Source organism: Siphateles boraxobius, unplaced genomic scaffold, assembly GCF_051911475.1.
Source record: "Siphateles boraxobius isolate OS27281-9 unplaced genomic scaffold, OSU_SipBor_1 52, whole genome shotgun sequence".
In the NCBI taxonomy this organism is placed as follows: domain Eukaryota; kingdom Metazoa; phylum Chordata; class Actinopteri; order Cypriniformes; family Leuciscidae; genus Siphateles; species Siphateles boraxobius.
In genome coordinates, this window is record NW_027509164.1 from 2373009 (window position 1) to 2400101 (window position 27093).

Here is a 27093-nt window from a genome sequence, read left to right on the forward strand (position 1 = left end):
TGACTTCAGGACTCCTGTGCTATACTGCACCAGCCCAACAATAGTCTGGGATAAATATTTACAACACTGTGTTTGAATTATTGTGTTAATGTATAATTGTTCACCTCTTCTAAAAATAAGAAACATTTTCTTGGCCTTGTCACCAAACTCTTTCTGAAGCTCACTAGTCATGTAGTCCAGTGTTTCCTGACCCTGAAGACCCGTTGCTGAAGTCTTCCTCCTTTCACTGCTTAGGCTATGTCTCAGAGTCTCCACTGAAGAGCTGATGTGTGGATCGAGATGATGATCCGAGAGGAAGTGATTATGATAAAGAGCAGGGAAATGTGTTGTGTTTGGTGTATCTTCAGGAACAGGGTTGGGAAACAGTGAGGTTTCCTTTTTTTATGGTAAAATACAGTCCCTAAAAATGTCTGCAAATAAATGACAATCAGTTCTATGTGATAGTTTACTGTATGTACAATATGTTCATTTCTCTCATCAAGTAACCATTAGGGTGTAGGCCTATTGTTAGTGTAAGTGTACAATATTTGTGTAAGATTTTGCACTGTCTCTCAAGTATTTGTATGTTAATTACCCTTGAACAACAAGGGATAGGCTATACAAAAAAGATTGTTCCCCTGAATCAAGTTGTATTTTCTTTTACATTTTTCCCCACTTCTTTCTATTTTTTTTTTATTTTTATTTTTTTTGCGGCCAGCAGTTAGTCATTTTGTAGCATAATGATGTGTAATCCGAATGGTTTACCATTATAAGAACCAGTGCAGTCATGTGTTGTGTGAATCAAGTGTGCTGAATTTGATGAACTGTCACAAAGGTGGCACAGTAATAAATCACCTCTCCCCCCCCCCCCCCCCCTTAATTACTCCAAAGGAATGCATAATATAATCAAAATTGTTTCTTTAGAATCCTTGCAGTGGCTTAAGCATCAACAAGGTAATATTTCGTTTAAGTGATGGTCAGTTTTTGTACTCAGTTACAACACTAAAACTCTCATTTAGAAAGAGTCTGGAGGACAATGAGGCTTACATGCACATCCATTTTCTCCCTCACATACAAAAGGTACCAGTCTGAATATTATGCATTTTAGAAAACGTATTTCTGTATGATTTATAAGATTGTTTCCTCATGGACACCAAAACACTCCCACAAGGTCAAAATTTACTGCTATTACTATATTTGTGGGGTCAATTGGTCCTCAGAACGTAGGGATTACCAGCGCACTCACACACAAATACTGCAAGTAGCCTAGTGCATTATCATGACGTAGTAGTTTTGGCGCATGCGCATTCAACAACGTAATAACATTTTGTGGATGGTTAAATGTTATTTTCCTCTCATTGTGTAGTTAGACTTTATGGTTAAAGAACTTGACTCATCCAACTAACTAAAAGTCAATCATGTATTGTGTGTAGTCTAAAAGTATAGGCTACGAAACAATCAATGTCAAGGTAAGAGGGAAGTCCGCTTTTTGCAGGAGTTTTGTGACTGTCATTAGCTTTCCAGTTGTTTGGTCAGTTCGCACTAGCAACATTCAAGTGAAAAAAATGTTTTACAATTTTCGGTTACTTTCATGAATGTGGCGCTCTTTTTTGACTTGATATTTGTTAAAGTTTGTCTATAGAACTAAACATAAAAATAAAATTGAAACGGTTTACTTGTGTATTTTGTTACCCGTGTAATTAAACTAAGCATTTTTGCTCGTTGGGGAACCATTTAAACTTTCGCACTTAACAAATCCTGACCAAATTTTTAATTGTAGTAAATAAGCCCAAAAAACATGATAAAACCATGGTTAATAAACAGACAAGCCCATCCCCCCTCTTCATAAAGTCTCTCTCCGCTCTGGAAATATTACCACTCCAATCACATACTCTGGTGTGAAACAGTGTTCTTTTTCTTGTCTGAGAGTTGATTGATAGCTTTTAGATGCGTTATTGGAAGCTTCACCCTCTGGTTACATAGCACCAAGAACATGTTTTTATTTTTTTAGACAAAATCGCACAACCTTTTCCAACCTTTTAAGTAAACAGTGAAACAAACTATCACATTGTAATTTAAAAAAGTAAAAATGTCAAATTTAAGCAGTATTTACATATTTTGGTAATATCACCCTGTAATTGTATCCCTCAGGAGTGTCTTGATTGCTACACTGGACTGTATTTTATTGATCTGATGTTTTTTCTTTTCTTTTTTCTCTCTTTTCAGCGAAGAACCACATGTTCTTCAGGAGGTGCTGAGTGCCATCTCTGAGAGCCTGCAGTCATTAGGTGCAGAGCTGAGACAGGCTGCGGTAGATACACACTGTGATAACTTTTTCTTTAGACTGGAAAGCATTGTCCATGTTTTGTCCAGATTTGTTGTGTACAGACCACTGCGACATGAAGAGGAGATATTTTCACTATTAAATGTTGCATTGCATGAGCTACATATCTTTTCTTTGCCAGTCCAAACCTGTGAAAGGTTTTTCTTTCTCAGTGAAGAGCAACTGAAATATTTACTTGACGAACATTTCACAGTTAAAGAAATTGCTGCAATGTATTCTCTAAGTCAACGAACAATCCGGAACAGAATGACCCAGTATCAGTTATCTGTGAGGCAGACTTACAGTGATATCACTGTTGAAGACTTAAAAAGAAATGTAATAGAATTTATTGCCAGTTGTCCTAATACAGGACAAAAGATGGTCATGGGACATCTTAAAGCAAGAGGTATAAGGTACGTTTCAAACGTGAGTATGTTTCAAAAAGAGTGTTACTTCTTAACCATAGAGACATGGTTTATATTCCTCATCAAACTTCTAGCATGTCATGTTACTTCTAGCTTGTATTCGCTGACTCTCAGCTGATCTACGTCTACATAGGAGTACGGTTCCTATCATGGTATCTCTATATAGACCATTCAGTATTATTCAGTAGCTTAGTGTGTTGCTCAGGAGCTAATTAGCCTCTTCCATACCCAGCTCCAGGCACCTCTCTTTGAAAGTAGGACTTCGCCTTCTGATATTCAAATCTGATTAATTTCTATTGCCAATAGAAACATTAATGACATCTGCTATACATTTGGTTCTGTTCTGTTTACCCTTGTAGCAGGGATCTTCAACCCTGCTCCTGGAGAGCTACTGTCCTGCAGACTTCAGTCCCAACCCTGTAATTATCAAGCAACCCTGAACACATCATTAGCCCCTTCTGGTGTGTTTGATTAGGGTTGGAGCTAAAATCTGCAGGACGGTAACTCTCCAGGAGCAGGCAAACAGACTAGTTGTTGTCATACAATACATCAATTTAGGAAACAAGGTTGTCTTTTACTGACATTGATATGCATAGCAACATATTTTGACTAAGGAGGAGAAACTTTTGCATGTCATTATAACAGTTCTGTTTCTAGGGTACAACAACGAAGAGTTCGGGAGGTTATGAGAGCCATTGATCCGGTTGGAACTATGTTACGTGGACTGGAACTGAATATTGTTCCAAGACGCCCTTATTCAGTTCCAGCACCTCTCTCCCTGTGGCATATTGATGGCAACCATAAACTCATCCGGTAAGACTTTTAAAAGAAGGTACCGTTTAATGTTTTATCATTATTTTTTTTTTTTGTAATTAGTAACATTATTAGTAGGTAGTATTTTTTCTGGACAACAAATTTTTTTTTGTTGTATTTTTAAGTTTTTATTTTTTCGATTATTCGTCTAATGCGGGAAAAAAATAGACAACTGTAAATACATAGCTGAGTGCTGAAGTTACTACGTCACTCTGTAGGTCAAAACGCAGAAGTGAGTTAGCATTTTAGCACTCCTGGTTCCCTCGCTCTAAAGTCTATGGGATTCTTGAATGGGTTTTTGCTAAATCGCCTGAAATAAGGTCTGTGGTTAACAAAGCTTCTAAATATTTTCACATTTTGATCTATGACATTGAACACACAGTTATAACCTGCTTGTGGTTTTTTAAACTGTATTGTGTCTGCTTGTGTTTTTAAAAAACTTTATATAGGCTTCAAAATGTATAAATTTTGGATGAACTTGTAAAGATTATCTTGATAGACAAAATGTGTAAGGGTCACAACTCTTTGTTAAACACAGATCTTATTTTTTGCGATTTTCCAAAAGTCTATGGGGAAAATGCATAGTTTTTCGATCGAGGGAATCCATGCGCCGCTAGCTTCCGAGTTGTCCTACAAAGTGACGTCATGACTTCGGCACTCTAGAGGGAATGCATTGACGTCACTTTACCGCCGGAACAACCCCTCTCAGCCTGACTGAGTGGCAAAAGATCTGCTGCGTGACTGGATTTAATAGGAGAAACTGCGAAAATGCGACTAAAACGAACAATTTGATCAATTTAAACTAAATGTTGGACTCAAGTGTTCCTTACAACTTACTAAAGTTCCAGTGATCCATGGATATTGACATGCAGCCAGGAATCGTGTTGCCTGACATTTATGTTAGCCTGATTTCGACACCGGGGAGATAAAAGCAATATAGACCTAAACATAAAGCAAATTTGCCCGTGAACTCTTTATATAAATACAATATAGGTAGGTCTAAATCCGGGTGATCACTTATATCAGTGTTATATATAGCATCATATCCTCCAGCCCTTAAACTTTATATATATTTTTTTTGGTCCGTGTTTATTAAAAAACATCCAATAATGCAGAATATGCAATGATAAATATTTAATTGATGAGTTGTTAATATATATAACAATACAAAATATATGGGTATGGTTTTACACCTAAATTCAGCATATTGACACAAAATGATAACTGTAAATCCACCTTTCGCTGACTGGAGTCCAGTTGTTTCTGTGAATTGCAGCGATCCATTTGCTCCTCTTTCTATAGCAGTCTGTAAAAATATACCTCTGATTCTTTGTCAAATCTAGTTGTACAGTCAATCGCAAAGCTCTTTCGCACTTTATATGTGTTGTGTTTGTTTTTCGCGGCATTCACGGCTCATTCAGTCTTTTTGCCACTCACTGTGAGTAACTGCAGGCACTCCGGCGACGGTGACGTCACGCGCATACCCTCTATTTGCAAATACACAATATAAAATTTAAAAAGTTGATTTATCATTTGAGGCATTACAATAATCAGCCATCATATCTATACCATCACATTGTCAACTGTTCCTGTTAAATAATTTATTTCTAATTATATATTCTCTCTTCCTCCCTCTTTTCACAGTTGGAGAATAGTTGTCCATGGGGGCATTGATGGCTTTAGCCGTAAAATTATGTTCCTGAAAGCCAGTAATAACAACAGGGCCTCTACTGTACTGCAATGTTTCTTGGAAGCTGTGCATGTTCATGGTCTGCCTCAGCGTGTCCGTAGTGACCATGGTGGGGAAAATGTAGATGTGGCAAGGTTCATGCTAGAACATCCTGATCGAGGACCTGGTAGGTGCAGTAAGTCAAGAGTATAAAATACATATATATATATATATATATATATATAAATTCTACACAGGTGTTCATTATTGTATCACATTTAGAAAAGGATTGGCTGTCATCTGTCCCTAGTTAGATTATCAGTGAATATTTCCATTGATTGCAGTTGTTTTTGTTGAATTATTGAATTATTGATGTTTCTGTTAAATTAAGATTATTAAATGTGTACATTCTCTGTCAGAGCGCAAGAGCTACATCACGGGCAAGAGTGTCCATAATCAACGCATAGAGAGGCTATGGCGAGATTTATGGTGCACAGTCATCCATATTTACTATGCGGCCTTCCGGCACCTGGAGGACATTGGAGCTCTTGACCCGAACAGTGATGTTCATATCACATGCCTACACTTTGTGATGATTCCGAGACTGAACTGGCATCTGAAGTTCTTTTCTGACACCTGGGCCCGACATCCCCTCTCTTCGGAGGGCTACAAGTCTCCCCAGCAGCTGTGGGTGGCTGGACTACTTGTTGCACCACAACAGCTCCCTGAAGAGGTATAAACAGTTCCAGATTTACTTCAATATTGAACTCTTGACCAATGTTTATATTTACAAATCTTATTACAAATTATTAACGTACCTTACTATTATTTATTTTTCTTATAGGTTGAAATGTCTGACTGGGGTATTGATTGGGATGGACCAGTTCCTGTTGAAGATCCGCGTCAACAAACTGACATTCCAATGACGCAACCAGCACTTCGAGAGATGCTGGAGGCCCAACTCCAGGGTAGCATTGACCCTATCAAAAACAGTGACTTGTTTGGTGTGGATATTTACCAGGAGGCACTGATGGTTGCTCAAAGTGTTTTGAACAACATTCAGTAGTGAACAATCACTAAAATGGATCTGAACCTCATTGTCCTACCATTCATTTAACTCCTTTAGGTTCGGAGGATGTGGATTCCAAACTAGCCATATGTATATATATATACTAGCCTTTTACTTTTTTTTTATTTTTATTTTTTTTATCAGTTTTTGTTATTTTCACCTTTTTTTAGACAGGACAGTACAGAATGGACAAAAAGCTAAGTGGGAGCCTAATTAGAGGGGGATGTGATCGAGAAAGGTCCATAAGCCGGAACGTCCTGGTTGCGTATGCAACCCACCGTTCCCTGAAGGAGGGAACGGAGGACGTAGTCGACGCGACTGAAATGGGATCACGCTAGGGAGCCTATCATCTTCGAGTACTATTGAACGAGCCAATGTAATTGGCGTGCGTGATTCGCATCACACACTCCGCCCCCGCGGCGCGGGTATAAATACGGAAGTGGATGCACGCACTAGTTGCTTTTCGCTGAGGAGCCGAGAGTAACCCGGGGTCAGCGGTGGTCCAGCGGTAGTGGCAAGGGGACTACGTCCTCCGTTCCCTCCTTCAGGGAACGGTGGGTTGCATACGCAACCAGGACGTTCCCTTTCAGTCGATAACGTCGGACGTAGTTGACGCGACTGAAATGGGATCAACCATTGAACACGCCACTAACGCTGCCACCTTCCAGTGCCTAAACCAAAGCCTCCTGATGCCCCCGCAAACTTAAGGCGGGGAAGGACAGGGCTTAGGCCAGGGAAGTCACTGCTGTTCCTACAGGACCACTGGGAAAGCGTTCCCCGTACGTTGGAAGGAAGGGACGCTGCGGAAGCCACATCCAACCCGAGGGAGGTAATGTGGAGAATACACATATGAACTGGGCGGAAACCGGGCAGTCTAACATATGGAATGTCACTGGGGTGGCTCCAGCCTAAGACGGGGGGAGACACACCGGACAGTGACGGCAGAGAGACTCTGCCGAGGGAAGACACGGGCTCACCGCAGGGAGCCGTATCGTGGAAGAATACACATATGGGGTCACCGAAGGGACCGCAACATATGGACCCAGCCTAACACAGGTTCCACACTGCTTACGAGTGGTAGGCCTAACACCAGACGTTCCGCACGTCCGACGTCGGAGGGGTGTGGAGGAACTCAACAGGGTTCAATTTTAAGGGAACTCAACTGGAGTAGAAAGGCGCACGTATCCAGTCCATAGGAGGGGAATGGCGCCGCAAGCCGACACTTGAACCGGGCTCACGGTGAAACTGGCTTCATGAGAAGGGAGCCCACGGGAAGCAGCGGTTCAACTAGGTGTCGTCCAGCCCCCAACTCTAGAATCTGTTTAGCAAAGTATATCGTCAACGCCCAGGCGGAGCACTTTACACTCATCATAGAGGAGCTCAACACCTAAGTGGACATGTTGCATCTCGGATCTTTGCCGAAATGAAGGCAAGCACTAAGTGCAACTTTGCATGGAAACAGCCTTCCCTCTCTGCTGAATTCCAACAGATATTTGAAGAGCTGGTCTGAGGTCTATTACTTGCATTCTGTACACGTCCAAGCGAATCGGACAGAGAAGCCAGGGCTGGATCTGCCTCCTCCAGGGCAGCGCTTGCAGGCTCACCACCTGCTCCTATTACGGGAGAGGTAGGAACCTTGGGCACAATCCGAGCCGGGGTCTCAGCTTGTGAGAGTTAGCCGGCCCAGACTCCAGGCGCAATACGTTGACCGAAAGCGAGCAAGTCCCTACCCTCTAGTAGAGACCACGCGAGCAGGAGAACTGATATAACAGAATTTTTAACTCACTACCTGCAGTGGCTCAGGGGCGGTCTCTGCAGTGCAGTCGCACCAGGGACAAGGCCCAAGAGGATAAAGAGGGACACAAGGATTTACAAGACCTTGCTCCTCAGGAACCTGACGATCAGAACGTGCTTCTGCATACTTCTGCAACACGATGAGCGTCGTTTAAACACCGAGGCAACATCATTTTGAGGGTGATTTAGGAAAACAGCCTACTGCAACCCATTTTGCAGGAAAGAGAGCACTGAAGTGATCGAAAGCTTTCAGGATCTCCTCAGGGGAGAAGACGCACTCAACGACTAGGTTCCACTTCTAAAGGCGTAAGCACGCTACCCAATTCTAGGGGGTGCTCGCAGAAGTGATGGTAACTAACACATGATCTTGTGATAGCCACCTGAACCTCCGCGTTCAGATGTAAGACCGCCCGGAATCTCCGGGGGAAGAACGCGTGTGCCATCGTGCCCCGTCCCCGAAAGAGTTTCCAGGGGAAGTCAGGAAGGCTGTTGAAGGGAACCAGGTCTAGTTGGGCCAATGAGGGGCAACTATGAAGACCTGTTCCTCTCCTGACATGGCACGTAGGTGCAAGTGACGGGCGCAAAAGACAGGAGCATTGCTCAACACAACATGTGAAGATCACTGGGCTTCAGGAGCATTTTCTGCTCAGCACTTGGGTGTGACAAGTTCACTGAGCTTCAGGAGCATTCCTGCTCAACACCTGAGTGTGATAAACTCACCGAGCTTCAGGAGCATTTCTGCTCAACACTTGAGTACGAAGAACCTCACTGAGCGACAGGAGCATTTCTGCTCAGCACTTGAGTGTGACAAGTTCACTGAGCTTCAGGAGCATTACTGCTCAACACCTGAGTGTGATAAACTCACTGAGCTTCAGGAGCATTTCTGCTCAACACTTGAGTGCGAGGAACTTCACTGAGCACCAGGAGCATTTCTGCTCAGCACTGCGTGTGATGAATTCACTGAGCTACCTGTGATGGACTCACTGAGCTACAGGAGCATTGCTGCTCAACACCAGAGTGCGATGAACTTCACTGAGTTTCAGGAGCAAATCTGCTCAACATGAAGAGTGATGATTTCCCTGACTTGCAGGCGCAAGGCGACCATGAGTCGCAGTCACTTTTAGAAGGCTCACTGGGGTTAAACGCATTTCTGCGGGCCCCTGGGGCCGCTGAGTCCCAGTGTTTGTCCAAGGGTAGTCCGCTCGGTTTACCCAAACACTGGCGGAAAAATAAAACCGGGGGGGCAACTGAGCGGCCCCGGAATGGTCATGACCCAGCCGGACCCAGGGGATGGAGTCTCCACTTGCCCTGGCTATAACTGTCGTGAGGCTCGATGGCGGCACGATTGAGTAAGCGGGAGGAGTGGAATAAGGCGCCCTCAGAAGCGTCTGACTCCAAGGAGGAGGTGACGGGTGAGTTTGTGACATGCAGGGGAAGCTTGCGCAACGGTCGCAATGTCTAACAACTCGAGGCACGAATGCCCGTGTAGTCGGGGGTCGCCCAGGCCCCCGTTAAAACACGCCCTTTGTACATGGCCGCTCTGTTGAAGAGGGTTTGGCAGCAGACCGGGATGAACTATAGTCACACAGGGTGAGCTGCTCTGCCACGGTCACCTCGGGACTCGATCGTGAAGCTAGCGCTGAAGCGGTCACATATGGAGGGAGCCAAAGGCTGCGACTACCATATACCCCAGGAGCCTCTGAAAGTTCTTTCAGTGGGACCCTTTCTCACTTCAACACCAGCTGAACACATTCTCATTGGAGAGACATGTTGGACCGAGTACCTCTCCAAAACTAGAAAAGAGATACTCAGCCCGTGGGCGAGATTACTCTCTTCCAGTTGACCTGAAGACCCAACGGGCTCTGGAGCACTCGAGGGGAAGGACACTGTACTGACACTCCACCCTTAGACGCAACACACAGGATGGCCTGCGGTGCGGGAGGTAGAGATCTGAAGCACATGTCTTTCAGGTCAAAGCTGCAGACCAATCTTGGGCCAAGATGGTCACGACCCACCACCTAGTAGCACGAAGAACGAGTTTACAACTGGCCTTCGTACCGGCTGGAGGAGCGGCTATATCAAATCCTTCGCCAGCAGGATAAGATAAGCACGCACAAGTCAGGAGCACTGCTCAACACTCGGTGTGATGAATGTCACTGAATTTTCAGGAGCACGTCTGCTCAACACCTAATGTGATGACTATCACTGACTTGAGCGGGGTAGCCGAGCCTGAGGTGGGGCAGCAAAGTAGAGAGAGTGGTGTTAGTGTGCTGTGCAACACTTACCTGTCTCCACAAGCGGCAGGGGGCGCGTGAGAAGGCGGATGACCGGGTCCTCGAACGCACCAAGCTGCCTGCTGGCGACCAAGGGGGAGCTGAGGGGTGTAAGGCTATACAGGGTCACACCCGCCAGACTGGCCCTCTTGGGACCCAGGAACAGATGAAATTGCTCTCTCTTTGAAGTGTGGGTACCGCTTGCTCCGCTTTTTTTTTTTTTTTTTTAGGGAGCCAGCGGCGGAACAGACACACACACAAACAAAGGCTCCACCCGGCCCTCACCCGGGGAGAGGGAGTGATCGTGCCACTCCAAGAGCATCTCATCCATTCCTGGGCGGCCCGCTCCGGAATGCTTTCGCTGTCGCTTGCCACCTGGCTTGGCAGCGCCTGGAGCGGGCTGGGCGTCTCTACTGCGGCCGGCTCCCTGCTGAGGCCTGGGTGGAGGCTGCTGCGGAGGGCCAGCAGGAGCGGCGGCCGGAGAACGCCCACGGCGACGAGCAGGCGGAGGAGCTGCCACCGGCGGCGGGTGGAGGCAGCAGCTGGCCACCGGGGCAGGATGTGCCGGATGACCTCCGTCTGCGCTTGAGCGGCAGAGAACTGTTTGATGCAGTTCTCCACCGCGTCGCCGACCAGCCCAACCTGGGAAATTGGGGAGACCAGGAACCGAACCTTGTCCGCATCCGCCATACCAACCAGGCTGAGCCAACGAAGGCGCTACTGGACCACCAAGGTGGACATCGCCAGACCGATCACGCACGCTACGACACCCGTACCCCGGAGGGTGAGGTCGGATGCAGTGCGGTGCTCACCTATGAGCGCACGGTCTGGATTACCCTCGTGCATGCCATGGGTGCCCTAGCCTGCAGCAACGCCATGGCACGCAAGAGGAAGGGGCTTGCCCACAGGCTTTGTAAGCTCTGCCCGTCGGAACGGACGAAACTCACAGGCCCTAGGGGGGAGACGAGGATCCCCCCAAAAGGCAGCGGCCGCCGGACACAGGTGCACCTGTGTCGACAGACCGCTCCAATGGAGGGACACCTCGCAACCCTTCACCGTTCCTCCATCAAGGGTAATGAGGGGGAAAAGCTTTTCAAGCAGTTTCTGGCAGAGAAAGATGCTGTTCACCACCTGATAAGCTCTCCATGCATTTCGGGAAAGAAAGGCACTGGGGCGGCGAGCTGAGAACCAGCGCGGCCCGCCCCAAGATACCAAACTCCAGATTCCAACCGAGACTGAACGGGACACGGTGGAGGTTCCACTCGAGCCCGGCAGCCTCGGCGGCCCGTTTCAGCATAGCTGATAATTCTGGATCCGGCTCGGGCAACATTGAACTCCCGGAGGGAGACAATGCAGCCGAGTCATCATCTCCAGAAGTCAGCTCACCCTCTGATGCTGCAATCGGCGTCCTGTCCTCCAGGGGAGCCCCGAGTGAAACCGCTGGCCCACCCATTACAGATGGACCAGCAGACAACACAGGAGGCTCCAGTGGTTGCAGTGGAAGGGAGGAGTGAGGAGCCCACAGGGAATGGTTACCGGGCGGGACATCCAACACTATCCTCCGGTCACCCATCCCACACAGCACCCGAGGGTGGGGCATGGTAATGGGGACTCGCTCTCCGCGAACGAAGGCGAGTCTCGCCCTCAACACTGCGACAGTCATGTTCCCACTGTGAAAACATGAGCTGTCCACAAAAGCTGTCTCAGCGTGCTGTAAGCCAAACACGTGACACAACAGTTGTGACCATCAGAGAGAGACAGGGAACGACCGCACCCAGAAACGCACGGGCGGAATGACATCTTGAAAAAGACGCAAACGCACCCGTGTTGCTCTTTCAGAAAATAGGACCGTCACCAGTGCCGGAGCACACAGGGAAATGACCGCGGCAACACTGAACAGAGAACTGAAACAGTGAAGCACTCACTTTTCCGCCCTCTAACCAGCCATCAACACACACAAACATTTAGAAATTTGTTGCTGTTAAAACAGCAGTTGAGAGCTCAAAGCTCGCGATCACCGCTGCACTCGCGCTGTAGAACACCAGCACTGGGAGAGTCTTCCTGAAGAACACCGACACACTCGCTCGTTGTAGACAACAGCACTCTCAGAGACATCAAACGATCGGCTCCGAAGCGAAAGGCAACTAGTGCGTGCATCCACTTCCGTATTTATACCCGCGCCGCGGGGGCGGAGTGTGTGATGCGAATCACGCACGCCAATTACATTGGCTCGTTCAATAGTACTCGAAGATGATAGGCTCCCTAGCGTGATCCCATTTCAGTCGCGTCGACTACGTCCGACGTTATCGACTGAAAGGGAACTCGGGACACCAGAAGCGCAACAGTGTCCTGTGTCAGTGTGCTACCCATAAGGCTATCTGCACCAATTGTTTTTCTACTTTGCACACTTGCAGATCAGACATGTCAAATGGAAGTTTGTATCTACGGATGTGTTTTTGAAATTGTTTGCTCATTTGCAATTGGTCTTTAACAGACATTTTGAAGTTTCTGTCTATGTCTCTGTCTATCTACTATTTCCAATCTACTGGCATGGCAACCACCCAGAATACCCAACCAAATAGCAACTATTCAGAATACCAAAGCAATTGCAAAGCAATACTCTAGCAACCACCCCAGGTACCCTAGAAACCACATAACATCTTATAGCATTAAGAACAATAAAAAAATAAAAAAACGATTTACCTTTCTATTGAACATTCTATATTTTAACTTAAAAATTTGTCTGGATGAACAATAATCAAACACTCAATCGTGATGATGTAAATGTATTAAAACTATTACTTGGCAACCCAGTACACTTGAGTATGTACATATAGACAAGCAGATTTACCCATAGTATTAACGTGATTGCGATAGACACTTTTTCCTATCGCTTCTATAGGAAAGTAAAGCAAAAATGCTTAACCATAACCGAGTCTAATATTACAGTAAGTGAGTGCTTTGTGTTCACAATCTGCTAATGTGCTGCTAATATATTAATTCAAAAGAAACTTCTGAATTTATTTACAATTTATCCCATTTTTTTTTTCCAATCCACCATATTGACAAAATTGCTCCAATAGGAAATTAAATAAGGTTTAGTGCCAATATCTCTGAAAGATTGCACGATTAGACAGTGCTCGAATTGAGGGGGGGGCTGGGGGGATCCGGGACCCCCCATAAGATGTAAAAAATAGAATTAGGGGGTTCCCTCAGATATTTTTATTTTAGTAAAAAATAATAATAACAAATCTGATTAAATGCATGCAATGGGTACGGTAAATTTCGTGAATAGATTTTTTACAATAATTTGTTTTAAGTTGGCTAGTTGCCATGTCTCTTTAAAATGTAGGCCTAAACGCCCCGCCCCACATCTAAAGAGTAATTTTAACTTAAAAAATGGAGAAAAATAAACCTCCACTCGAGGTCGGGAAGAGAAAGCTTCTTACCGACTTTTTTGAGGGGTAATTGTCTCTCTCTATGTATCTTTCTACTTTATATCTACCCACACCATATCGGGGCTTTTGTATTCCTTGCGTAAATTGGAAACATTTAGGCTTCAGTTACTATTTGTGACCAGTCACGGAAACTAGGGACACAAGTCGGTTCTGGGGCATTTTGAGTTATTCATAGATTCTGAGAGTGTAATATCCAAGCTTTCCAACGATGTGTAACATGTGGAAATCTGATAATATTTGGAGAAGTTGTGGCCATTTTAAAGTAGGCACTTAAAAAAGCTCAAAGAGGAGAAAACGAGCTAAAGATTGTGCAGTTCTCACCTGTCTCTGCTGCTGGGGGTGACAATAGGGCTCATTTACATCTCATTTAGATAAGCCATACCCCCTGTAAAGCTCCTCCATGTGCTTTACAGCTTTTTTTACACTTCGAATGAGTGCACTTCTGCCGCACTAGGCGAAAAACAATTGTGCTGCCCCTCTATTTGCAACGTACCAGCAACAACACACAAAGACCAATAATGCCATATAGCCTGCATATAACGCGAAACCAGCAACAACACATAAAGACCAATATGCCATATACATATAACGCAAAACCAGCAACAACACACAAAGACCAATATGCCATATAGCCTGCATATAACGCAAAACCAGCAACAACACACAAAGGCCAATATGCCATATACATACAGTATAACGCAAAACCAGCAACAACACACAAAGACCAATATGCCATATACATATAACGCAAAACCAACAACAACAAACAAAGACCAATAAGCCATAGGCCTACATATCTATAGCGCAAATAGTACGCAACGCTCGTGTGCCCAAAATGTCAACAATATTAAAGTTTATGTAGGAGGCAAATGCCTGCTGGCATTTTTCTTTAAAGAGTCATTTCTGCAATTTTCCAAATAATCACATTTCACCTCCTCAAATTACTGTTGCAAATCTCTTTACACCACTTTCTTATGTGCGTATACACACACAAATGAAATGTCCGCAAGCACATTATATCATCAGCAGGTTCAGCATCTTAAATAACGACTAAAGAGCAAATGAAGCTTAACTTACATTTCAGAAACACGCACGGCAGGCCTTCATCGCAGCAGCAAAGGTCTTAACTGCATCCTCTATTTCGATTCTCCGTCACATATGAAACAGCCAGCCACCGCTGTCAGCGAGCCGAGCCGCCGTATTGAAGCACTGAGGGCGCGCGCGCTGCGCCCATACCTCCGGTTCAGTTTCCCGAGCCCACGAAGTGCGGCGAAAACATTTTCGGTGTAACTGCCAGACGGTTCATCTCGTCTGCGACAATCTTTGCGGCATCCATCTTCATTGAATTTTGATATCAGAGAGAGCTGGCCAGAGCACAGCATAATAAGTAGCCATGTGGTTGACTTGGAGGGCGGGGGCAAAAGCGCCGGGTTATTCAGTATGGAAATACACACAGACAATGACACGCCACGCCCCTACTGCATGCTAGAATCTCCGAAAACAAGCCGATTTCAACCTCAAAATGTAAGCTTTTAAATATACCAATACTGCTATCTCAAACATGGAGAGGCTTCTTCGTGATTTCAATTAACAGATTCTCCAAAAAATTGAAAATCACCAATTTTGAAAAAAAACTCTTCTTTCTCATTTTGCTCGAAAGTTGTGCTGCCGACTTGTGTCCCTGGTTTCTGTGACGGGTCACATTTTTTTTTTTTTCATTATTAATAGTCCTGGTTCTATGGGAGTGCTAGAGATCTCGACGGATAACAGCGTTTTAGTAAAGGGAGCGATCGTTGTGTGCTGTCTATGCTTTCTAATTTCCATTCAGAATTTGTATAAAACTTGTTTTTCATGCTGCCAGGACCAAATGCCCACGTAAACACAAAGTTTTAGGAATTACATATGCATGCGGGATTCACTCTTGAAATAGCAATAATTGACATTGATTGCCATGGCATTGTTTGTTTCTGAATAAAGCAGCCCTTTTCAAAAATGGTGGTTGAATAGCCTAGTTGCTGACTTGCTCACTCATAACAGTGCTTTCCCGCCACCCCTACTGGACGTAAATGTAAAAATCGCATGTGCTGAAATAGTTGAAAAATCCCCACCAACACACAGACTGACAGCCTGTTTTGTCACAATCTATATGTTTAATATCTAATAAACAAGTTACATCTATTTAATCAAGTCTTTTGGAACAAACATTATTATCACAGTCATCACAGTGTCACATAATCCACATTAATCATCCAGTTGTTTTTAGGGTAAAAACTACATTGGTAAATAAAGCTAGAATCATTCTGTTGGATGTACACTACTGTTCAAATGTTCAAGAGTCTCTTCTGCTCACCCAACCTGCATTGATTTGATGCAAAATACCGTAAAAACAGTAATTTTAACCATCGTTTCTCCAGTCTTCATCACATGATCCTTCAGATCTGAAATGTATTTTTTTTTAAATGTAGGGAAATAAATTAATACTTTTATTCAGTATGGTTGCATTAAATTGATCAAAAGTGACAGTAAAGACATTTATAATGTAACAAAAGATTCTATTTCAAATAGAAACTGTTCTTTTGAACTTTCTATTGATCAAGAAATCCTGAAAAATAAAATAAATGTTTATTACATAAATGTTTGTTGATCATCAGATCATCATATTAGAGTGATTTCAGACGGATCATGTGACACTGAAGACTGGAGTAATGATGCTGAAAATTCAGCGTTGATCACGCATTTTACTATATATTAACAAAGAAAACAATATTTCACAATGGCAGTGGCAGGAGCTCAGCACAGGTTAGCAGCGACAAGATCTCAGAAGAGGACAAATGCAGTGATAACAGCTTTATATGGGTCTACCACCAACAGCAGCTCAGCACAGATCAACAAAAGCAAAGAGCAGGTCACCAACAGCTCTGAACGGCTCAGCACCAAAACTCAGAGCAAGGAAGTTGATAACTGGAGAAATCAGTTAGAAATAAGCCCCGTTCACACTACACGCGACCAGGCGACGCGATACCATTCATTTCAATGGGGAGCTGGCGTTTTCCGGCGACACGCGCGACAGCGACCGTTGGCGACCGGATGGGGCGTGTCTGGCGACGCGACAAAGTTGAAATCTGTTTAACTTTATGCAAATGAGGAGCGACTTACGGGAGCGACAACCAATAGGAGCGGAGCGCGTATGATCCTTCTCCACATCATTGGATGTCATTCATAAAGGCAACCAGTAGTGGGAACTCCCACTAGCGACCTCATCGCCAGCCACTGGCGACATACAGCGACAAAGTCGCTTGTAGTGTGAACGGGGCTATATGGAGGAAACAGTACTCCCCGTGGCTGTACATCAATGAAAACAAAATTGGATGTAGGCCTATTGCATGTAGAGATGTTAAACGAATTTGTACAAACAAAAAAGGTGTTCAAGTGGCAGGCGAGTTATCACTGCTTTCGGAGACATTATGAAATAATTATTCCTGTGCCACTGTTAAATCTGACAGTGATACCATTCAGTGAGTCTAGAAGCCATCTGATTATTTTCTGATGTATTTGAGACATTTCAATGTATTTTGAAGTAAGTTGCTTTTACGGGTCTTCAAGAGCATTATATGTAGTGGTATATTTGCCATAGTTGCTGTTTTGGGTCTGCTGCCCTCTAAATCCAGTATTACTTTAAAAGAATATATATATATATATATATATATATATATATAATTATTAATTTAAAGTAATGCTGGATTTAGAGGGCAGCAGACCCAAAACAGCAACTATGGCAAATATACATAATATAATATATAATTCTTTATTAAGTGTTTTTAATAAATAGTATAGCCTATATTTATGCTTATTATGATAAAAATATATTGTATATTTTGTGTAAAGTGTATATTGCAAGACTAAACCTACATCCATCCAAGTGACCATAATAAAGGACCATTTTCATTAAAAAAAACGCGGACTAAAAAATGTTTTTTTTTTTTTTCAAATATATTGAAAGCCTTCCAGTTCTGAAAGAATAAGGACATATTTTTAAAACGAAGACTATTTTAAATAAAATAAGAATAGACTTATTGAGTTTATAGATATGAAACCAAGAAAGAAGCATTTTCTTTTAAATGAAATTCAAAGATCATAGCCGGCCAATCAAAAGAAAAAAAAAAGAAAAAAAGAAGGCAGGGCTTCGCTGTTCAAAAAAACCCCGCGAAACACGAAACTTCACTATTAAGGTGAACGACGTTAGAGACTGTTGGTAAGAAATTTTGTGCCTACTATTCTTGTATTATTTAACAGCTTCTTCAAAATAGCAACGACAGCATGATGGTAATTGCAATATATATATATATATTTGAGATTATGCATTGATTGTGCCGTGATTATGCATTTTTACCATAAATTACCGACTCAATTATCAATGTGAACATAAAAGAAGAGATGTTTCAAGCATCTGTACGCATAACAATAAGAATTGCTTATTGTGTAACGTGAATGTCAATGTTACAAAGTGTCCAAAACTAACTTGCATATAAAAACTTGGTCGGCAAAGCTTTGGTCGGGTCGGGATACAGTTATTTATAATAAATCTAACGTAAGAACTCAATTTTGGTGTTTACAGTAAAAGAAGAGGCACAGAAGACGATCAGGAGATGTCATCGCCAAATGAAAGGTATGTTGAGAGAATGTCTAATAATGGGCTCGGTATGTTGCACTCTTCCATAGTTTCTGCATAGCTGAGCAAAATAGTAACTTATTAGGCTACTCATTGCGATGTTCCCGTGCTATTTTAAATTTTTTTTTTTTTAAGAGACCTTAGAAATAGTTTGCGGTCGTTACCCCGCCTTTTCTTGTTTAGTTACGTTATTCGTTTTACCCTATTTTTTTTTTTAAACATTCACTTCATTGGAATTAAGCTTGGTAAGTGACATTTATTGCTTTCAACCACAGATGAAATCGCTAACATGACTACAGAAGGCTTAAACGAGATTTAATTACTTAGGAAAATCGAATAGCGTTTTTGTTATGACGTATTAAGTAAGTTAGGCCTAGCCCACGTTTTCAAAGTTGAACGTAATTAAAAATGTGTGGTTTTCTTCTTTGTGTAATTGGCATTGAGCTCCGTACGTTAACAATGGAGCGGTTCATTGAACTTGGACTCGAATATAAAGAAATGCGGTCGCTGCTAGGCCTAACGTTAACTAGAGTGAAATTGACAGTTTTCACAGATTCGATGGTCAATAACTCGAGCTAAACGTTGTTAAAACACAAATTACACCTATTTACATATAGGCGTCATTTACGGGGGGGACGGGTGGAACATATGTCCCCGCCACTTTTTGCCAGTGTCGATATTGTCCCCCACCACCACTTTTGAAACATCTCGCGGCACGGATGTACCAATACAAATAAAGCATATCCCGTTAACTAGCAGCATTCGTTTGTTAAATAAGAGTCGATCTCAGTAGGGGTAAAACCTTTGCGTGGCAGGGGGAGCTGCCACTCGACCAGTCACAGATATTCGCGCCTGCCACTGCATTATATGCGCCTGCCACTTGAACGTACACAATATGTAAGATATGTTTTTAAACCATATGCAGCGCATGCATATCCCCTGAAGCCAACGGGAGCCAGAACGGTACGTACAATAGGTCAATATTCACCATTAACCAAACGCTTTTCGCCTGCCTTACAACTACTGTACCCACTTTTTTTAAAATCCTGAGCACCAGTCTCGTGACATTGGCTTGCACCTGCCTCAAAATCTCTCACTGTTTTAATATACCAGACGAACCCACAGACAGTGCAATGCTGATCTTATTTACCTATTTCTCATCTTATCTTATTTTTTATTCGCTCCTTTTGCCGATAAGGGAGCACGTACGTCTCTTGGCTCCCGCCTGGGTCATACCAGCCACAAGATCTCTCACGTTTACATCTTTCAGACACTCCTAATGATATACGAGAGCACACAGACAGTGCAATACAGATCTTATTTACCTATTTCTCATCTGATCTTATGTGTTATTCGCTCTTTTTATCCGTGTGGGAGTGCGCTTGTGGCTCTATTAAGCGTCGCGCCAGCCAGTAAGCATCGCACCTGCCACACGATCTCTCACTGTTTACACCTACCAGACACTCCTAATGATACACGAGAGCACACAGACAGTGCAATACTGATCTTATTTACCTATTTCTCATCTTATCTTATATTTTATTCGCTCTTTTTATCCGTATGGGGGTGCTCGTGGCTCTATTAGGCGTCGCGCCATCAGCCAGACCTGCCACACGATCTCTCACTGTTTAAACCTACCAGACACTCCTAATGATACACGAGAGCACACAGACAGTGCAATATCGATCTTATTTACCTATTTCTCATCTTATCTTATATTTTATTAGCTCTTTTTATCCGTATATGGGAGTGCGCTCGTGGCTCTATTAAGCGTCGCGCCAGCACTAACTCATCGAGTTGAGTAAAGTTGGTAATAAATTCACAGATTCGAACTTCCCGGGTCAATTACTCCTCAGCTAAACGTTGTTACACAAATGACACCTCTTTTTAATCGTAGATACGATACGATCTTCGCCCGTGACGTCACGACGCGGTTACATGCGCTCTGGTTGGCAGAAAAGTAATGGCCGTTTGCCGCACAGCATTATAAAGACATAAGTTAACCCAAAGATTGGGTACTGTACTGTACTGTGTATCATCTGTGTACATACCCTTATACATTAAGGGCAAATTATTGTATTTTCTTTGATACATTTTTACGTAGGCTATATGTTAACCAATGTTATATATCAGAGATAAGATCATTTTGATTCAAAATATAGCCCATGGACAAATTGCACCTCTATTTTACTCTAGTTGTAACACATTCACCAGTTAAATCCTTAGTTAAAACAAGTAATAATCGTAATTATGACTTATAGGCATCTAAAGATTTGTACGCCTTCATCGACTCTCTGGTAAACATAGATGGCCTGTCGATGAGATACAGGTTGATGTCGCCGAATGTCAAATCTGGCCATGTGTCTGGGCTTTTGCTCCAATCCTCACTCAGGTGATATGGATCAGGCAGAGAACATGAACCCTGGTTATATAAAAGCTTAACCTTATATCTCCTTTTAGCTTCTTCGTACAAAGAATTATCATATGCTGACAAAACACAGGTAGACTGCTGCATATGTTTTGGTTCTTTCTGCCAACCAGTTCGCGCCCACGCCAATATCGATTCGTGACATCACTTTTGACTCCGGCGAACATCGCTATACCAGTGCGGATTAGAAGCCAGAATCTTCGACACGCTTGGCCAAGATTCTGCCACTGGACCATTAGAGTAGGCTACGTAACATAGGCAGATCTATTATTCACGTAAAAATTCACGATAACAACATAGGCTATATTAGATCTCACTGTACGACCAATTAAACCCAAAGTTCCTTCACATTTTTGGTCGGACATCATCACATTTTTGTATACAATTTTTATTTATTTACATCAGTAAGCTACAGGACATCATCTTTCAAAACATGACCTGCGCGAAACAGAAAAAATAATGAATGAACTCTAGAGCTCTGCCCTCATCACTGGCGCTGTTGAACTGATGCTGGTACATAGAGTCACTGTTCTGGGAACCCCTTCATTGAAAAACCATATTTAATAGTTGTAATAACATTACAGACTGGTATACTCAGTATATGTCTTATCAGTATGTATTATTTCTGGATTCTTTTACAGTGAACGTTTACAGCATGTTGCGTCAATGCTTGCAAGGGTGTCAAGTCTTTTAAATGACCAATCCTTATTGGATAATTCGACGACTACTACCCCTCCCTCCACACCAAACGTCCTCCCTCCTAATTCTGCTCCTACTAACCCGATGCTCACGAGCCCACTCACACCAGCGAGCAGCACTCCAGCCATTGCACACACTCTTCCCCATCCCCCCATGCTTGCTCCTTCTTTACTTTCGAATCAGTCCCATTCACTTCCACCTTTTTATCCTACAACCCATGCTCCCTTTGTACCGGCTCCTCAAACGTCTACAACAACCACACTCTCAAGGCTTTTCCAAAGTCCATATCCTCGAAGAAGAGAAAGACTACGCGGTCTTTTTAACAAGCCAGTGTGTGGGCCATGGGAGCATGTTTTCTTCGGTTGTGCACTAAGATCTACAGATGCAGTTCCAACAGCGGAGGAGACCCTGATCCTACAAAGAAATGGACTTGGCAGGAAAGTTATAAAATTTCCAGTGAATGGTTCTGCAGCAGATGTAAAAGTTAAAATTGAAGAAGCTTTTACAGCCTTCCGTGCTGTCGGTGGGTTTAAGATAATGAGGTGCTGCAGAAGCAGGAAACTAATTGACTTGCCAGTCCCATTAGGAGGCTACACAGTGTCATATTTAAAAGAAGATAGTGGACTAAACAGAGCTGTCGCCTATGTTGTGCCTCTTCAAAGTGACCTCATCTTGACGGCTGAGGAGGAGGACCTCAGTCAGAAAGTAAGATATATATAAAATATATGTTGTGCTTTTGTTATTGATAAATGTAGTCACATAAAAGCATTAATTCCTTTGCAGGGGACTATGGAAAAGGGTCATTAATCATAGTGGGTGGGTCAGATTCTAGGACATGCCTTACTGTGCACTTCTAACAGACGTGTGTAGTTGTGAACCAACCATTAACACATTCATTACTGGTTGTAGGATGAGGGTTTTGGAAAAGAGCAGTGCAGGAGGTGTGGACAAGAGGTCGCCATTCACCTACTGGTCCAACATCTAACACAACATGAAAGGTCAGTCCCTAATCACTAGATATTGTCAAAATGCTGTTTGATAAAATGCATACAATTATGTTAAGTACATCAGGGACAGGCAACATTGGCCCCAGAGTGCAGAGTCCAACCCTGAAGAAAAACTGTTGTTGTTGTTGTTGTTGTTGTTGTTGTTGTTGTAGTAGGTGAATAAGCAGATGTAGCTAGAAATGTAGTCTACAATACAAATGCTTTGGTGTACAAACACAGAGGGAATCATGTTGATTATTCAAAATTGTTATAAATTATTTGGAATATTGAAAACTTGTTTTTGGATAATGCAATTACATTAATCATACAGTGTTCAACAAATAGTTTAGACCACCTGTCATAAGAGAAAAGTAATATTATGAGTTTGACAAAAACTTGTGTAATCACAAACTGGAAACACTAAATACTCTAGTAGAATTTTTGTGTTTTCATTCCCAAATTTAAGACAGCACATTCAACTTTTCTCAAAAGTAACAAGTAGTACAGAAATGTAAAAAATGATTTTGGTATTCACCAGTACTGTTTGTTTAGGGCATCTGCGGCACAAACCTTACATGTTATCACTACTGAGTGGTAATTAATACAGGACGAAATGATTAATTGATTGTAATATTAAGTTAGCTACATCAAGTTAATCTGATTAATGTATCACAATATTCATAACTTACATAACATAAGTTATAAATAATTATTAATATTTCCCTTTTGAGATAATTTGCTACAGTTATATATAAATATTGTTTTCTTTTGTGTTAGACCCTCACAGTTGGACCATCCTCCATTGTAAGTCTTACAATTATGTACTCTATGTAGCATTACTTATGAGTTTTTACTTACTTTGTAGTTTACTAACATATCATTGTAGCTGTAATTTATAGTGTTTCCTTGTTTATGTCCTTGTGGAAGCATTGTTCTTCTTTTATTTACAGGCATTCAGACAGGACTGCGACGTACAGCATGCGCATGGCGCTAATGCATGAACACATGGTTGCATACAACACTCAAAAGGGTAAGAATACTTCTTTCAAATACAGACTCTCCTAATATTAGTGCATAATGATGCATTTAGGAATTAAGCTTATAATGGATCTTTTTAAAAGTTCACATTGTTATTGCCAATGAAATGTAACTGATTTTTTTAGTAAGGTTAAACATTAATTATTAGTCAATCAAACCCCCTCTCTTTAGTACTCACATGGTTTTAAAGGGAATGACGTCCATGTTTAAAAACATATGTTATTCCTGTACCCCAACTAAAAGTCAGTATTTATAAGTTAAAACATCATAAGCAAGAAATCAAACAGAGCTCTGCACTGCTTATCTAACTGAGATCTTAAGTATGTTAGTGCTAAGTTGACATTTAATGGGCCGTGAACTTGACACCTCTGAACATTTGGAGTTTTAGCAGACAGTGTTAGTTTGTTCTCTGGCAAATTGACCCCTCGCTAAGCCCCGACCTCCCTAGTTACTGTTGCTACGCCTGTCAAGCTTTCATGGCTGCCACGTCTATTACAGTGTGTATGCACCGGTGTCAGACATTCCCAAGGAGATAATTACTAATCTTTGATGAACAGGTAAAATATCTGAGAGAGCCTGACTAAAGGGACTGAAGTATGCATTCAAGGGATATATCCACGACATAATATGCAATCGAGTAGAGAATAATTTCATAAAAATTTAATCCAGGGGTGGTTTTCGGGCGTGGCTAAGCGAAGGGTCAATTATGGCTGTACCTAGTTTAAGTGTAACAGTGAACTGTGGCTTTACACTATGGTTAATCTTTCAGTGTAGTAATTAAATAGAAAAAACTGTATTAGTATAAATTACAGTGCCCTTTTCTTAATAATGAATTAATGTGGTATTATTTGATTTGCAGCCGATCCAGTAAGAAGTGTTCTGGTCCCTCAAAGCTTGACTGAGGGCCAGTTTAAAACATTTATCGAGGAAGAATACCCCCAACTGAAGAGCAAGTCATTCGACATGTGTAGAGTCAACAGACACCGTGTAGTAATTCCACTGACCGAGGGGACACCTAGAGCAATACGAAACAGTGGAGTGCTGGGGAGGTCAGCCCTATACCTCCGGCCAAGTGTAAGCTCACTAAGGTTTTGTAAAAACTAAAATGCAATCATCAATTTTTTTAAAATTCTTTTTCATGTATTGTTTTATTACATTTAACAGCAGCCTTTAAACAACAATGAAGGTTACACCATTTCAGTGGTAAGTAACTAATACAACTAATGTATACTAATCAGTCAAAAGACATTCATTATAAAATTTGGGTTGACATTTTTCGTATGTTTACAAATTTAAGGAACCCACTGACTCAGCAACAACAGATGACGAATTGGTGAGGAAAAATATGTATCCATGACTTGAGTTATTATCATGTGTCACTTATATCTCCATTCCTAATTCTTGTTTCTGATCTGGTGTCAATGGGAGTTATTACAGTTGCTAAATCTCTGTTTGTCTGCCTGTTCATGTGTAGGTCATCAATGAAAGTGATGATTCCCCACTAGGTCATCATAATGATGATGATGATTTTGTTGATGTTGATGAGGAAGTGGTAAGAAAATAATTATTATATTTACATAACATAATGACGTAATTATTGATGTAATATTTAATTGTTTTGAAGAAAATGCATATGTCTTGTTTATCTGCTTTTTACCATATAAAGTGCTTGCTACTAACCGGATTATAATGAGGCCGTTATAATTTATACAAATCTGTCAATTAAAAGGTCATCATTAACAGTGATAATTCGTCAGAAAGCCATCATGGCGGTGATGATAATAGCACTTCTGAAATGGTAAGACCATGATTTGTGTTCTTTGCTTTTATCTTTTCATTCTTCTATGTCTGTGTGTGTGTGTGTGTGTGTGTGTGTGTGTGTGTGTGTGTGTGTGTGTGTGTGTGTGTGTGTGTGTGTGTGTGTGTGTGTGTGTGTGTGTATAATATATATATATAATCTGTACTTCATTATTTTATCTTCGTTTTAAGAAAAGAACAAAGATTCATATTACAAATAAACAACATAATATACAAACATAATCAGCGCTTTATTTTTCCCCAGCTACAATAGGTAAGGTTTAATTATTAGCAGAATTGTTTGTCCTTTGTTGTTGTTTTATTAACATCAATGGGATAGTTCTCCCGAAAAAGAAAATTCAGTCAAACCAGAATGAAGTCTATTCTGTTAAACATAAAAGATATTTGAAGAATGTGGGTAACCGAACGGTTGATGGTTACAAGTGACTTCTATAGTATGAAAAAAGTACTATGGAAGTAAAGGGGGATGTAACTGTTTGGTTATTCTTCAAAACCATCTTTTTTGTTTAGCACAAGAAAGATATTAATATAGGGTTGGAACAAAATGAGGGTGATTTAATTGATGACAAAACAGAATATAAATTTTTGGGTGAACTATCCCTTTAATGGAAAGCTGCAGCATGTTTACTGCTACCCCTTTAAGACTTGCAGGCATCTAAAATCAGACAAACATCCTATTTTTATCCAACTGTATACTTATACAGTACTTAAGACAAACCAAACAGTACTTTGTAAACCTTGTATGTATTTGACAGTGTTGGGTGCTAAAAATAAATTCAGTCCAGTAATAACCTGCTATTTAATGTATGCGCTCTTTGAGTGTAAGCGATCAGAAAAGCACCTATGAGAATAGCACGCTAATGAAAAGTTGAAACTGCAAGCCTTTAAAATGGATTCAAGTAATGAACTTGCATTAATGCAAATAACTACAGTTTACCGTGAGTGTAACTGTACCTCTGCGTTAACATGTGTTGTGAATCAGACCTAATTCTTCACCTTTTAATTTAGTATTTATTACTGTTACATTTCTGTTTGTCTGCCTGTTAATGTGTAGGTCATCAATGAAATTGAAGTATCCTCACTAAGGCATCATGATGACGATAATGCTGATAATGAAATGGTAAGTAAAACGTTCTTCTGTATTGTTGTAGTTATTACACATGTCATGACAATTACTTTTTTGAATTTGTAATTAATTCAGAAGGTCAGCTTTGAAAACAACCATTCAAATCAAGATCATCAAGTTGGGGCAGAAAGAGTAAGCATTGCATTGTAACCTTGTAGACTTCCTTGAATGACAAAATGCATTTCGCTTCACTCTGTAGGAACTACAATAACATAACTATCTTTCTAAGAATACATAACTTTGCTTGAGCAATGACCGGAGCAAGTTAATTCTATCACACACTGACAAATTATGTTGTTGATGTTGTGTTGTTGCATTTTGTTGTGTACTTTTGTTGCCACCTTATTGTGTATAATAAATTCAATTATTGTTCAACAGGAGAATGTAGTCGAAAGAAGGAGACTGATTGAAGAGCAAGATTCTGAATATGAACAGTCCTTGCTTTTGGACAGAGAAAAGGCAATTTAATTTTTAAACACAGCAGAAATTTGGAAACCTACATATGTAACTATGTTAATGACATGTA

General features: G+C 41.8%; 2 protein-coding genes across 3 annotated transcripts; both read left to right on the plus strand.

Annotated features, from left to right (window-relative positions):
- Positions 1-1330: 1330 nt before the first annotated feature.
- LOC143713545 (uncharacterized) lies at positions 1331-26429 on the plus strand. The gene is made up of 11 exons (XM_077204869.1): positions 1331-1459; positions 18425-18469; positions 21542-22304; positions 22509-22597; positions 23363-23389; positions 23536-23615; positions 24483-24697; positions 24788-24826; positions 24921-24956; positions 25098-25175; positions 26424-26429. Exons 2-11 carry the CDS (start codon positions 18450-18452, stop codon positions 26427-26429), a joined length of 1353 nt encoding a protein of 450 aa, XP_077060984.1. The 5' UTR covers positions 1331-1459; positions 18425-18449.
- Positions 2154-6521, plus strand: LOC143713562 (uncharacterized). 2 transcript variants are annotated; one of them, XM_077204876.1, is made up of 5 exons: positions 2154-2728; positions 3385-3540; positions 5185-5396; positions 5629-5942; positions 6054-6521. In XM_077204876.1, the coding sequence occupies exons 2-5, from the start codon at positions 3413-3415 to the stop codon at positions 6273-6275; spliced, it is 876 nt and encodes a 291-aa protein (XP_077060991.1). In that variant the 5' UTR covers positions 2154-2728; positions 3385-3412; the 3' UTR covers positions 6276-6521. The 2 variants fall into 2 exon arrangements, with proteins under 2 accessions (XP_077060991.1, XP_077060990.1); XM_077204875.1 differs by having other exon boundaries at positions 2154-2715.
- Positions 26430-27093: the final 664 nt, after the last annotated feature.

Bases quoted from the DNA above. Each gene is read 5' to 3' on its own strand.
- LOC143713562 (XM_077204875.1), top strand. From the start codon at position 2,534: ATGTATTCTCTAAGTCAACGAACAATCCGGAACAGAATGACCCAGTAT. The intron at 2,716-3,384 runs GTACGTTTCAAA...TTCTGTTTCTAG, and splicing joins CTTAAAGCAAGAGGTATAAG to GGTACAACAACGAAGAGTTC. The intron at 5,943-6,053 runs GTATAAACAGTT...TTTTTCTTATAG, and splicing joins CACAACAGCTCCCTGAAGAG to GTTGAAATGTCTGACTGGGG.
- LOC143713545 (XM_077204869.1), top strand. From the start codon at position 18,450: ATGTCATCGCCAAATGAAAG. The intron at 22,305-22,508 runs GTAAGATATATA...TACTGGTTGTAG, and splicing joins AGGAGGACCTCAGTCAGAAA to GATGAGGGTTTTGGAAAAGA. The intron at 24,827-24,920 runs GTAAGTAACTAA...TACAAATTTAAG, and splicing joins AAGGTTACACCATTTCAGTG to GAACCCACTGACTCAGCAAC.